Raw genomic sequence first — 15639 nt, 5'->3', positions numbered from 1 at the left:
AAATATGAGACTGACAACCAGCTGAGGTTGCCAACATGTAATAAAATAAGACAATAGACATAACTGCCCTCTTTATTAGCCTGTTGTTGGTTTATGTTATGAATGTTCAGAGACAGTTCAGTTTATCAATTAACAAGAAAAGACCATAATCATAGTTATCTAGCAAGTTGCGTCCTAAACATCCTGAATTAGTCATTCTAAAGTACTCCAGCCAACTACAGGTGCAGTTACAGAGTACATGCTACCACCTATAGGCGACCTTAGAACATTGCACGCAAACGCTAAATGCAGTTTGTCTTTCATAAAATTACTAGGCTGTGCGCTTCTGTAAACAACCAGGTTGAACACAGGATATTGATGTAACTGAAGAATGCGTTAGCCCACTGAGCTAAAGCCTTGTTGTTAGCTCTGGTTGCTAACACAAGTCCTCAGGCAAAGTTACTCATCTTGAAAGCGTGGAGCCCTGCTACATGTCTAAAGGACATCAATTATGTTGTGGTGGATTTAGCTTTACTCAAAGACGCACAATAATAATATGATTGTCACAGCGAAATACAAAAGTGTTCAAAAGTGCAATTGGTCAACATTACAACCCCCAAATACTTTGTCAGATTTGGTTAAACATGTTCTGTGGACTAATATTTGTTTAAATATGTTAAATCATTGTATAACTAAACAGTGAGTAAAGTGCATATACAAAACAGCTTCAATCTTTAGTTACCTAATGGGAATAAAAATATATATATGTATTATTTTAACATTCACTCAGTCTCTCACACTTAATAAAAATGACATTATTTATAACATCCAATGCACTGGCCTGGGTATCAGTGATATAATAAATAATTATTGTAAATAATAATGCAGAAGTTTTGTTTTAATTATGTTAAACAGTAATTTAGAATAAAAGCTAAAAATAGTTGATAGAAATCACCTCACCCTAACATGTTGATTAAAGAGAAAATAGAAAGCTTTATCCTGGCTAAAGCATCCATGAGATTATTGTACTTATTTTCACATTTCATGAAATTACAAACCATTCCCACAGTGTGTGGATTTCAAAATTAAAGTATTCATGTGACTACAGTGATTTATGCAAAGTTCAACAGCAGTTACAGAGCTGCATATAAGTTATATTAAAACATCTACTATTATCCAGGATTCAATGCGCAATTCTAAGAGTAGGTATAACCAAGCTGAACGGAAACAATGTGGCCAACTTATTAGGTACACTCATCTAGTACCAGGTCGGACCCTCATTTGCCTCGAGAACAGCCTGAATTTTAAAGGGCATGGAAACGTTGCTCAATTGATATTAAGGGACCTAAAGTGTGCCAGGAAAGCATTCCCCACACCATTACACCACCAGATTGTACTGTTGAGAAAAGGCAGGATGGGGCCATAGACTCATGCTGCTTATGCCAAACCCTGACTCTACCACCAGCATGACGCAACACGCACCAGGATTCGTCGGACCAGGCAGTGTTTTTCCACTCCTCAATTGTCCAGTGTTGGTGATCATGTGCCCACTGGAACCAATTCTTCTTGTTTTTAGCTGATAAGAGTGGAACCCGGTGTGGTCGTTTGCTGTAACAGCCCATCTGTGACAAGGACCAAAGAGTTGTGCGTTCTGAGATGCTGTTCTGCACACCACTGTTGTACTGCGTTATTTACCCGTTTGTGGCCCGCCTTTTAGCTTGCAAGAGTCTTGCCATTCTCCTTCGACCTCTCATCAACAAGCTGTTTTTGACCCCATCCTAACATTCAATCGAACAGAATGCTTCGATGACTGTCTGCCTGCTTTATATGGCAAGCCACGGCCACGTGACTCACTGTCTGTAGAAACAAACCATTTTCCTGAATGGGGTAGTGTACCTAATAAGCTGGCCACCAAGTGTATATACACACCTTTAAATCTTATATACACATCCACTTTGGAGAGCAATCATGTAAAAATATAAAAAAAGAGAACATAAAATAAATATAACCAGTGGTTATTGCTAAAAGTGAAGATCATATAGGCACATTTCTATAAAGCAAACTAAATCCTATCTACATACCCCAAAACTAGGCCAAGGTTTTTTCCTGATGAGGAAAAACTACAGGCCCTACACTAAGTCAGGAAAACCCCCAAACTATTCCCGATGTCAGTTTGTCTGTCACTAGTTTATCAAAGTGTCTTAGTGTTGAGCAGTTTAAGGTCTGTGTGGATGGCCTGCCTCGTCAGCCAGGTTGAGGATATAGGCAGCTACGTCCTCCTCTGTAGGGGCATCAGGCATCACCCACGACTCATTAGCAGCGGTCACTTGCAAGCGGCATATCGGACAATTCCTGCTCTGCCCACTCCTATGAAAACAAACCAATTCATTGAATTGACTCTAATTACCCATGAAAATGGACCTTGTGATAACAGATTTAATTGTGGACTGTTGTGGCTTGTGTCCATCTCTCTTACCACTTGTCAATGCACTTCTGACAGAAGCTATGAGCACAAGGCAGGATGAGGTCAGATTTCCCATCCATGCAGATACAGCACTCTTCCTCATCAGTCAACTGCTTTACCCTGTATGGGAATAAACATGATGGCTTGCATCACAGACAGATCACTCAGCTTCCAGACTTCCTCTTTCTCACAATAGAGAAGAGCAAAGTAATACATGAGACTTGGAAGGATGGCAACGCAAGACTACACACAGAAATATGAAAGAAAACACACACAGTGATGTACTAACCTGCCCATCCACATGCTGGCCTGACAGGAGTCCCCTGATGGGAGGTTTCCAGACGGGAGCCTGGCGCCCTCTGCTGACAGCACCTCTGCTGCCTGGCCGGTAATATCACGGTACAGCTGAATGAACTGGTACAGGTTCATGATGCGAGACGCCTCCACCATCCCATTCTCTTTGTTGATCTGACAAACCACAGGGCAATAAGACACTTTTCAGTCTCAAAAACATGCACATGCCTTGAACACACACTGCAAATGATAAACAATTTAAGTTTCAAAAACACACACATGCCCCGTAAACAGCTAGCGAGAATGGAGACAAGTCTTATTCATTAGAGACCAACTTCAGTTTGTCCCTCTCTCACCTTGGTACAAACTATCCTCACAGCCACTTTCCACAGAGCAGAGGCGTCCGAGCCAGTCTGGACTTCAAAGATCAGGTGTTTTTGCTGTCCAGCTGCAAGCTTAGCTGTCCTGTCCAGTTCACATTCATGGAGAAACATTATTTAAATTATTTGACCGTAAGGGAAGGACTCACTAAAGGGAACAATGTAATAGTCATGGAGAAGATTAGGCTCACCCCCACCAATTAAAGGGATGTTTGATTATCATGAGTCATGACATTTTTGCAATATTTTACGATCACTCTTAAAGTTATCTAATAGTTTGTTTTATGCCACTGGTTAAGTGCTGTCGTCCAACCAAAACACTGACACCAAGCTTATTTTCTGTCACCTACTGCCTATGAGAGCTAAAAGCCTACTGATTCAATTCCAGTTGGCCGAGAATGCTCTAGCTAGAGCTGGGACACTAATCGACACCGACCATACCGATCACGTAACGATATCAGCAAAATGCCTGCAATAATAAGTAGCCTATACTATAGAAATGTGAAGTTTGAAATGAAATACATTTACTATTATGTGTGATTGTTAATGGGACAATTGATAGATACAACCATCAAACTATTAGTAGTAGTTTAAATGATCATTTAAAAAAATGTAAACATTCCATTTATCGTCATATCAATTGAGGCAATTTATCGCCGCTCTCTAGCTCTTGACTATGTTCATAATCTGGATCGTGTCAGTTAATAACCAGTGGTGTAATTGGATAATGATCAAGAAGTGCCAGAGGAGGACCAGTATCACTTTTGGGCCTTAGCCTACCATCTGGAAATGAAAGACAGCTATTCTCTTTGCCTACTGACTTATTACAAAGAACAGTGGAAACATGGAGTATATTGACAGTATGACAAAACATGGTCAGCCTTACATGTCATTGAGCTCTGCCACCCTGCCCAGGAACTCCTCGTAGTTGAGGTAACCGCTGTCTGTTACCAGCCTGGCGTGTTTCATCAGCTTCTCAGGTAGACTGGTCATCACCGCCTGCCCTGAGATCTGCTGGCCCATCCCAACCGCGCTCACACAAAAGCACTATGAGAAGACAGTGCAGGGGGGCCTGACCGGGGGAAACCCAAACAAACACAAGCAAAGTCACCAAGTCATGTACCTACTGTCTAGAGCAGTGGATCCCAAACTTGTTATAGTCTCGTACCCCTTCAAACATTCAACTTCCAGCTGCGTACCTCTTGTACAGAGTCAGCACACTCTCAAATGTAGTTTTTTGCCATCATTGTAAGCCTGCCTGCCTGCCAGCCACACACACACACACACACACACACACACACACACACACACACACACACTATACAATACATTTATTAAACATACAGTGCCTTGTGAAAGTATTCGGCCCCCTTGAACTTTGTAACCTTTTGCCACATTTCAGGCTTCAAACATAAAGATATAAAACTGTAATTTTTTTGTGAAGAATCAACAACAAGTGGGACACAATCATGAAGTGGAACGACATTTATTGGATATTTCAAACTTTTTTAACAAATCAAAAACTGAAAAATTGGGCGTGCAAAATTATTCAGCCCCTTTTACTTTCAGTGCAGCAAACTCTCTCCAGAAGTTCAGTGAGGATCTCTGAATGATCCAATGTTGACCTAAATGACTAATGATGATAAATACAATCCACCTGTGTGTAATCAAGTCTCCGTATAAATGCACCTGCACTGTGATAGTCTCAGAGGTCCGTTAAAAGCGCAGAGAGCATCATGAAGAACAAGGAACACACCAGGCAGGTCCGAGATACTGTTGTGAAGAAGTTTAAAGCCGGATTCGGATACAAAAAGATTTCCCAAGCTTGAAACATCCCAAGGAGCACTGTGCAAGCGATAATATTGAAATGGAAGGAGTATCAGACCACTGCAAACCTACCAAGACCTGGCCGTCCCTCTAAACTTTCAGCTCATACAAGGAGAAGACTGATCAGAGATGCAGCCAAGAGGCCCATGATCACTCTGGATGAACTGCAGAGATCTACAGCTGAGGTGGAAGACTCTGTCCATAGGACAACAATCAGTCGTATATTGCACAAATCTGGCCTTTATGGAAGAGTGGCAAGAAGAAAGCCATTTCTTAACGATATCCATAAAAAGTGTTGTTTAAAGTTTGCCACAAGCCACCTGGGAGACACACCAAACAGATGAAACCAAAATTGAACTTTTTGGCAACAATGCAAAACGTTATGTTTGGCGTAAAAGCAACACAGCTCATCACCCTGAACACACCATCCCCACTGTCAAACATGGTGGTGGCAGCATCATGGTTTGGGCCTGCTTTTCTTCAGCAGGGACAGGGAAGATGGTTAAAATTGATGGGAAGATGGATGGAGCTAAATACAGGACCATTCTGGAAGAAAACCTGATGGAGTCTGCAAAAGACCTGAGACTGGGACGGAGATTTGTCTTCCAACAAGACAATGATCCAAAACATAAAGCAAAATCTACAATGGAATGGTTCAAAAATAAACATATCCAGGTGTTAGAATGGCCAAGTCAAAGTCCAGACCTGAATCCAATCGAGAATCTGTGGAAAGAACTGAAAACTGCTGTTCACAAATGCTCTCCATCCAACCACACTGAGCTCGAGCTGTTTTGCAAGGAGGAATGGGAAAAAATGTCAGTCTCTCGATGTGCAAAACTGATAGAGACATACCCCAAGCGACTTACAGCTGTAATCGCAGCAAAAGGTGGCGCTACAAAGTATTAACTTAAGGGGGCTGAATAATTTTGCACGCCCAATTTTTCAGTTTTTGATTTGTTAAAAAAGTTTGAAATATCAAATAAATGTCGTTCCACTTCATGATTGTGTCCCATTTGTTGTTGATTCTTCACAAAAAAAATACTGTTTTATATCTTTATGTTTGAAGCCTGAAATGTGGCAAAAGGTCGCAAAGTTCAAGGGGGCCGAATACTTTCGCAAGGCACTTTATCTCTGCAATGTTGGGTTGAGAGTCTATCTTAAATCATTTTCCACACACAGTCTGTGCCTGTATTTAGTTTTCATGCTGCGAGGGCCGAGAATCCACTCTCACATAGGTACGTGGTTGCAAAAGGCATCAGTGTCTTAACAGCGTGATTACTCTGGAGTGCAGCCCAATCCAGAAACCTGGCAGTGGCTAATGTTCATCATCAATTGAGGAATTTTTACCTCATTACACCTAGAGAGTTCGCCATAGTCTTTGATGCTATTCCATCTGGAACTCTCATGTTGTTTAGAGGTGTAACCAGACCTCACCTTCCTGACCTGGCCTTGCTTGATCCAGTTGTCGCTCCAATAGTAAACATGTGTTTCTCCTTGCTCCCTCAGAATAACAGATCTATACGTGCTTAATTTCAAAAGGGATATTGTATCCATTCCTTATGTCACAACTTACTGAAATTCTTCTCAATAATGTCGGGAAAAAAGTATGTTTATTACCACATAAATACCTGCTTGTTAACAAGGTCAAAGAGGTCTAATTCAGAATGATCTGTAAGTATTACATGAAGACACTCAGACATGAACAGTACTTTTTATGTTGAGCATCCAGAAACAGTTTCTACATGTAAAGAAATTATGGAAAGATATTCATAGTTGAATAATTGTTAATATTCTTGATTAGTTTTCTTTTTAATGGGAGAACGTTCTGCTTGCTTAACTATAAACAGGATAAAGAAAAACAATTCTCAATCTAATTGTGCTAATGGAAAACTTTCATATTGATAAATGTAAATTCACTTGTAATTAACCACTCTTCCGTGTTTTCTATAAGGAATTCGAGCAGTACATTAAACCATTCTACATTTTTCTAATAAGAAAGCTGCTAAAACAATCAATGTGTGCATCTTTTAATGTATTTGTATAATCTGTAATTTGTTGTACCCCCTAGCACATGTTATCATTGTCTGTTTGCATATTTCTTGTATGCATACTGTTTTTTCTGCAATAAAATAAAATGTGACCAAAAAAGATAATAAAAAAAACGTCAGTTAGCAAGCTAGCTAGCGTAGTTTGCCTTGAAACGAAAACTTGCTGTCACACGAAAGGCTTGCCCAGCCTTTGGCATTTTATCTACAGTACTGTATCTGGCACATGCATCGCACTAATTATCTACGTTAGCTAACTAACGTTATCACAATTTATTTATTGGTAGGCTCCGATGCTAACTTAGATAGCTAACGCTAGCTAAGAGAAAAACACAAGCCCATATAAGAAAATCAGTCTACATTTGGTGACAACAGTTCAGCTTACCTGGTATTGCTACGTGTCAACATCGATATTTCGCAAACCACATGCAATCAGCAACGTTTATTTTGTTTGAGTGTCTGTGTTGTGGTTTTTGTGTGCTGGCAAGCCTGTCGCAGAATGATGACGAAAGAAAATAGTACGCAAACGTCGCACTGGATTTTTGATGCAGATCACTGGTGGCTCTCAAACAAAATTACTGCCAACTCAATTAATTAATTAATGTGTTCTTAAATAAATAAATAACTGGAATAGTAATAAAAACATGGACAGGCAAACATTTTGCACAATGTTTTTTATGTTTGTGTATATTAGTATTTTGTAACTAAGCAAATGAATGAATGTAGGCTACACCAGAGAAGAGCCAAAGCGAGAGGGTAAGCAGCAATGCCAGAGATCAACTATGGGCCCACTGTGCCACCATCAGGATTTTGTTTTACACATTGCCTTAGGACAAGTTACTTCTCTACTGTTTACCATGCTTGCCAAATATCAGAACTCCAAATCAAACTGTTCATGCAATATAATGTTTTGGACCATTTTCAATTATGTTTATAACTTTAAAACATATTCTTCTACAGAACCGGAAAGTTTACAGAACCAGAAAGTTTTGGGCAGAAATTGCTTCCCAAAACATGCTTCACAGAGTTCACAGACACATCAACTGTTCAGAGGAGACTACGTGAATCAGGCCTCCATGTTCAAATTGCTGCAAAGAAACCAATAAGAAGAAGACAAGCAATGGACATTAGAGCAGTGGAACTCTGTTCTTTGGTCTGATGAGTCCAAATTTGAGATTTTTGGTTCCAACCGCCGTGTCTTTGTGAGACACAGAGTTGGTGAGCGGATGATCTCTGCATGTGTGGTTCCCACAGTGAAGCATGGAGGAGGAGGTGTGAGGGTGTGGGGGTTCTTTGCTGGTGACACTGATTTATTTGGAATTCAAGGCACTCTTAAGCAGCATGGCCACCACAGCATTCTGCAGCCATACGCCATTCCATCTTGTTTGGGCTTAGTGGGACTATCATTTGATTTTCAACAGGAAAATGACCCAACAAACCTCCAGACTGTGTAAGGGCTATTTGACCAAGAAGGAGAGTGATGGAGCGCTGCATCAGATGACCTGGCCTCCACAATAGCCTGGCCTCAACCCAATTGAGATGGTTTGGGATGAGTTGGACTGCAGAGTGAAGGAAAAGCAAGGTGTTTGTAATGTTTGGTATGCTCTATTTTATTATTTAACTAGGCAAGTCAGCTAAGAACAAATTATTTACAATGACAGCCTACCAAAAGGCAAAAGGCCTCCTGCAGGACGGGGTCTGGGATAAAAATGTAAAAAAGACAAAACACAAGAGAGATAACACTACATAAAGAGAGACCTAAGACAACATAGCATGGCAGCAACACAACAACATGGTAGCAACACAAGGCATCAGCACAAAACATGGTACAAGCATTGGGCACAGACAACAGCACTTAGGGCAAGGTAGATATATACATAGTGTATATACACATTCAAATACAACACAGTCATGGGAAGCACAAATAAAACATTACAAATCACTCAGAAAAATACATTTCTCCACAAATAAGTCCCCAATCAGTACTTTGAATTGCCCAAACAGCAGCAGAACATCCTCGCTTGAAAATCATTTTCAGGTCTTGCTATAGATTCAAGTAGATTTTACCTTTTACTGCAGTGGGCTAAATCAGGGTCAGTGTTTTTTGGTAGTCAAATAAATACATGGGACATGTTTCGTATTGCGTCAGATAAAAATATTGACGAATACGCTGATTCGGTGTGCAAGTTCATTAGAACGTGCGTCGAAGATGTCGTTCCCATAGCAACGATAAAAACATTCCCTAACCAGAAACCGTGGATTGATGGCAGCATTCGCGTGAAACTGAAAGCGCGAACCACTGCTTTTAATCAGGGCAAGGTGTCTGGCAACATGACCGAATACAAACAGTGCAGCTATTCCCTCCGCAAGGCTATTAAACAAGCTAAGCGTCAGTACAGAGACAAAGTGGAATCTCAATTCAACGGCTCAGACACAAGAGGCATGTGGCAGGGTCTACAGTCAATCACGGACTACAAGAAGAAACCCAGCCCAGTCACGGACCAGGATGTCTTGCTCCCAGGCAGACTAAATAACTTTTTTGCTGCTTTGAGGACAATACAGTGCCACTGACACGGCCTGCACCGAGGTGAGTAAGACATTTAAACGTGTTAACCCTCGCAAGGCTGCAGGCCCAGACGGCATCCCCAGCCGCGCCGTCAGAGCATGCGCAGACCACCTGGCCGGTGTGTTTACGGACATATTCAATCAATCCCTATACCAGTCTGCTGTTCCCACATGCTTCAAGAGGGCCACCATTGTTCCTGTTCCCAAGAAAGCTAAGGTAACTGAGCTAAACGACTACCGCCCCGTAGCACTCACTTCCGTCATCATGAAGTGCTTTGAGAGACTAGTCAAGGACCATATCACCTCCACCCTACCTGACACCCTAGACCCACTCCAATTTGCTTACCGCCCAAATAGGTCCACAGACGATGCAATCTCAACCACACTGCACACTGCCCTAACCCACCTGGACAAGAGGAATACCTACGTGAGAATGCTGTTCATCGACTACAGCTCGGCATTCAACACCATAGTACCCTCCAAGCTCGTCATCAAGCTCGAGACCCTGGGTCTCGACCCCGCCCTGTGCAACTGGGTACTGGACTTCCTGACGGGCCGCCCCCAGGTGGTGAGGGTAGGCAACAACATCTCCTCCCCGCTGATCCTCAACACGGGGCCCCACAAGGGTGCGTTCTGAGCCCTCTCCTGTACTCCCTGTTCACCCACGACTGCGTGGCCACGCACGCTCCAACTCAATCATCAAGTTTGCGGACGACACAACAGTGGTAGGCTTGATTACCAACAACGACGAGACGGCCTACAGGGAGGAGGTGAGGGCCCTCGGAGTGTGGTGTCAGGAAAATAACCTCACACTCAACGTCAACAAAACTAAGGAGATGATTGTGGACTTCAGGAAACAGCAGAGGGAACACCCCCCTATCCACATCGATGGAACAGTAGTGGAGAGGGTAGCAAGTTTTAACTTCCTCGGCATACACATCACAGACAAACTGAATTGGTCCACTCACACTGACAGCGTCGTGAAGAAGACGCAGCAGCGCCTCTTCAACCTCAGGAGGCTGAAGGAATTCGGCTTGTCACCAAAAGCACTCACAAACTTCTACAGATGCACAATCGAGAGCATCCTGGCGGGCTGTATCACCGCCTGGTACGGCAACTGCTCCGCCCTCAACTGTAAGGCTCTCCAGAGGGTAGTGAGGTCTGCACAACGCATCACCGGGGGCAAACTACCTGCCCTCCAGGACACCTACACCACCCGATGTTACAGGAAGGCCATAAAGATCATCAAGGACATCAAAAACCAGAACCACTGCCTGTTCATAATATATAATAATAATAATATATGCCATTTAGCAGACGCTTTTATCCAAAGCGACTTACAGTCATGTGTGCATACATTCTACGTATGGGTTGTCCCGGGGATCGAACCCACAACGCCGGCGTTACAAGCGCCATGCTCTACCAACTGAGCTACAGAAGGACCACGCTATCATCCAGAAGGCGAGGTCAGTACAGGTGCATCAAAGCTGGGACCGAGAGACTGAAAAACAGCTTCTATCTCAAGGCCATCAGACTGTTAAACAGCCACCACTAACATTGAGTGGCTGCTGCCAACACACTGTCATTGACACTGACCCAACTCCAGCCACTTTAATAATGGGAATTGATGGGAAATGATGTAAATATATCACTAGCCACTTTAAACAATGCACTTATATAATGACCCAACATCTCAGCCACTTTAATAATGCTAGACTGCAAACTCTCCTTCCAGACTCACATCAAACATCTCCAATCAAAAATCAAATCCAGAGGGAAATGATGTAAATATATCACTAGCAACACTTTAAACAATGCTACCTTATATAATGTTACTTACCCTACATTATTCATCTCATATGCATAATATACTGTACTCTACATCCTCGACTGCATCCTTATGTAATACATGTATCACTACACTTGCTAATTGTTTACTCCATGTGTAACTCTGTGTTGTCTGTTCACACTGCTATGTGGCCAAATGGCTTCCAACACTGGTTAAATAAAGAAATAAATAAAAATAAAAAAATATACTGTACTCAGCAAACATAGCCACTTTAACTATGCCACTTTGTTTACATTGTCATTCCCATACTGTTTTTATACTGTTTTTATTTATTTACATCACTCCAGTGTTAATCTGCAAAATTGTATTATTCGCCTACCTCCTCATGCCTTTTACTCATCTCATATGTATATACTGTACTGCGATACCATCTACTGTATGCTGCTCTGTACCATCACTCATTCATATATCCTTATGTACATATTCTTTATCCACTTACACTGTGTATCAGACAGTAGTTTTGGAATTGTTAGTTAGATTACTTGTTGGTTATCACTGCATTGTCGGAACTAGAAGCACAAGCATTTCGCTACACTCGCATTAACATCTGCTAACCATGTGTATGTGACAAATAACATTTGATTTGATTTGATTTAAATATACTTTGAAACAAAAGTATACACCTCACACATGATTATGTCACACACTGATCTGTTTCACTTGTCCTCATTATTGTCTCATCCCCCTCCAGGTGTCGCTTGTTTTCCCCAGTGTATTTATCCCTGTGTTTCCTTTCTCTCTGTGCCAGTTCGTCTTGTATGTTCCTAGTCGACCAGCGGTTTTTCCGGTCTCCTGCTTTTTACTATTCTTCTTTTTCTAGTCCTCCCGGTTTTGACCCTTGCTTGTTTCTGGACTCTGTACCTACCTGCCTTGACCATGAGCCTGTCTGCCACTCTGTACCTCCTGGACCCTGATCTGGTTTTGACCTCTTGCCTGTCCACAACCTTTATCTTGCCAACTCCTTTTGGATTAATAAACATTGTAAGATTTCAACCATCTGGGTCTCGCCTTGATAGATTATGGGCTAAAAAGAATACACATGTACCACGTCGGACAGTTAATGTATTGACATTTGAGTTTGCATCCAAATATTACACATCGTAGAAGACAAATACAATCCCTTCAGAAAGTATTGTGATTGGACATGATTTCGAAAGGCACACACCTGTCGATGCATCTTATAGCAAAGTGTCTAAATACTTATGTAAATAAGGTATTTCAGTTTTTTTATTTGTAATACATTTGCAAAATTTCTAAAAACCTGCTTTCAATTTATCATTATGAGGTATTGTGTGTTGATTGAGGACAAAATTCATTTAATACATTTTAGAATAAGGTTGTAAAGTAACAAAATGTGTAAAAGGGGAAGGGGTCTGAATACTTTTCGAAGACACCGTAGTCATGATTTATGTATTATCTTTAAAGTTTCCACCGACGCCCCTGTATAAAACATAGCCATAATCCTGGGGCTGCTTTAGCACGCAGTAAGGTCTTACAGGCTGTGATTATGACACAACGCCCACTCAGGTGAACCAATCAAAAAGCTTTGCAGAAACTCCCTGCCCTTTCCTGTTCTTCCTAAACAGGAAACCTCAATCTCTTTACACCATTTAAAGGTGCAAAATGCAGAAATTGCTCCTCCATTTCCTGGTTGCTGAAATTCTAATAGTTGGCTTAATTTTAGTTTGTGACAAAACAAGCAAATGTAGAGAATCATTATACCATCTAAACCGCTGTGAAATATCTTTTCAATAACCAAAAATATATTTTCAGGAGATTGAATCTGGTGTACGAAACCGAAAGTAAAGAATGGGAAGCATAGAAATAGTGTAAAACAGATACTGTATACAGCTTCTTAGACTTGCTTTCAATGAGAATGACAGATCTATAACTTACATTTCAATGTGAATTTGGTTAGGTCGGCAAAAAAGTTACATATTGCAGCTTTAAAGGGATAATTCATCCAAATTACAAAATGACATATTGGTTTCCTTTGGAAAAAATGCTAATATCAATACCAGGACTTAGAAAGGATTTGTGCCACAATTTTCTGCATATGTGTTCTTTCGACACCATTGAAAACCTGTGGTTTGAATTGAAGAGGGCAGTAAGCGCAGACAAATGATATCAAGGATCTGGAAGGATTCTGTATTGAGGAATGGTCTAAGATCCCTCCCAATGTGTTCTCCAATCTCATAAAACATTTTAGAAAAAGGCTCAGTGTTGTTTTCCTTGCAAGGGGAGTATTGAAAAAAGGGGATCAAATCATTTTTAGCCCATAAAAAATAAATAATGTATCACTTGTTAAACAAAATCTCTTTCTCTGTACAATTGTGTTTGTTAGTATAAAATACAAAGAAAATGCATACAATATAGCTCAGTATTTGCATTATTTATTTTATACAGTCTATTTTGCTCAGTTTTATTAAAGTATACAATAATTTTGGACCCTACCTTATCTTAAATTACTGCATTTTCAAGGATATAATTGTCAAGCCCATTCAAAAGTTTAGGGGACAGGACACTGAAGTATACACATTGTATTACTTTCAGATATAACGAAAAGTCTGTAAAAAAATAATACGTGCTAAAGTTTGCAGTTTTTGTCAAGGTAGAAAATGTATATCTGTTGACGTTTTAAACGTCCAATTAAGTGAAGGGTTAAATCCAGCAGGCCTTTTTATATTATACATTATATTCAAAGCATTCATTTGAAATCCTTGGATTGCTTTTGGTAATTTCTCATTCACGTTGGCCTACATAAAAGAGAAAAATGCATGGCTAACATCCATTCAGTATTCAATTCCTAAACTGAAACTAGAGGCTAAAGTTTAAACCAAACTAAACTATACTCGAAACGAACTAATCATTTCTCATTTATAAAATATAATTTATTTGGATTTAATTGAATCACAAACCATTATCCTATGCATTCCTCAGCAGTTTGATGTGTCATTGGTGCATGTGTTTCTTTTTCATTTAAAATTCATTGCTAAATTCATTACTGCAATCATGGAGCAAAACTCATTTTCATGCTCAAAGAGCCAATACAGCATCTAAGAGCCTGGCAGGGGCGAGAATCTGGGAGGTGATTGGCCCATTTAAATGTTTTGGCCATAGTAGCCTGCCAACAGAAAGCGTTGTCTCATTTCAATGTTCTCCCCAGCTTGTAGAATGGCGAGTGGATTAGATGGAGCCCCTAATTATTTTGGCTTTAGTTCTGGATTAACCCTCTGTACTGTCGACTTCAATTCACACTCCCCATTTGATGAAATGTGAACTGACATAAATACCGTGGCTCAGTTTCAATCCGATTATGCAGTTAAATCACCTCAATGCTAACCCAAGCATAGGACGCTGGCAGGCCTCCTTTCTACCACTCCTGCTAACAAGTGACAGCCCCTCCCCAGAACACAGGGACCCACGCTACCTCGGCATAGCCCCACGCTACACCCTTCACCCTGCATGAATGGGGCCCATTCAGTGAGGTGACGCACACAATGCACTGAATCAACCTAAATATTGTTTTATGAGCAGCAAATAGGTGGCACCCTGTAAAGAAAACTCCCGTCCTTGGAGTGATGGAATTTCCACACTTCTTAAAAGGGGTTAACAGAATAGAATAAATAGGAGAAGCTGTTACAATGGCAAGTCTTGTGTCCCTGCACCAAAGAACAAAACCGGGTAGGGAACAACAAGGAGGTAGTCTAAAAGAACCACATTTTCTGGGTATTGCTCAACCTCCAATTCATTTAGCAGCAATACGTTTCCCAGGTTTGAGTGGACAATGGCCTCTCAGTATGGCAAAGCGTTAGGCCAGTTGATGAGGTATATCTGTGTGTGGATGTCTATGAGCTGCGGTGGGAAACAGTTTTTTTCCCACATGTTGTCTATACATATCCATGGTGGTGTGGGTCTGGGGTTACAGGGAATCCTGAGAGTAACAAAGCTCATGAGAACTCTTTTTAATATCCCACTAACGGTAGCAAATGTTGTCATTTACAGATTTTGAGTTAAGATTTTTATTAAATTCACATTATTTCTTGAATAAAAATATGTTGCTGAAGTTTGAAGTGTATACCACCACGTCAGTATCACTTATTATTATTTAAGTTATTTAATATTTTATTGTTTTCATAATGTGGGCATAAGTTAACAACTGGAATCCTTCTCTGAATACTTAGAGTCATATTTATGAGGAGGAGCTTATGCTGGATCTAAATGTCTGTAAGGGTC

General features: G+C 40.8%; 1 protein-coding gene across 1 annotated transcript; it reads right to left on the bottom strand.

Annotated features, from left to right (window-relative positions):
* Positions 1-41: 41 nt before the first annotated feature.
* On the bottom strand, positions 42-7533 carry LOC118395908 (RING finger protein 141-like). The gene is made up of 6 exons (XM_035789990.2): positions 7375-7533; positions 4004-4189; positions 3094-3202; positions 2733-2911; positions 2456-2563; positions 42-2346 (listed from the first exon to the last, which is right to left on the bottom strand). The coding sequence occupies exons 2-6, from the start codon at positions 4138-4140 to the stop codon at positions 2196-2198; spliced, it is 684 nt and encodes a 227-aa protein (XP_035645883.1). The 5' UTR covers positions 4141-4189; positions 7375-7533; the 3' UTR covers positions 42-2195.
* Positions 7534-15639: the final 8106 nt, after the last annotated feature.

Source organism: Oncorhynchus keta, chromosome 17, assembly GCF_023373465.1.
Source record: "Oncorhynchus keta strain PuntledgeMale-10-30-2019 chromosome 17, Oket_V2, whole genome shotgun sequence".
NCBI lineage: Eukaryota > Metazoa > Chordata > Actinopteri > Salmoniformes > Salmonidae > Oncorhynchus > Oncorhynchus keta.
Note: the sequence above shows the minus strand (reverse complement) of the source record. Positions and strands in the feature narration are given on the sequence as shown.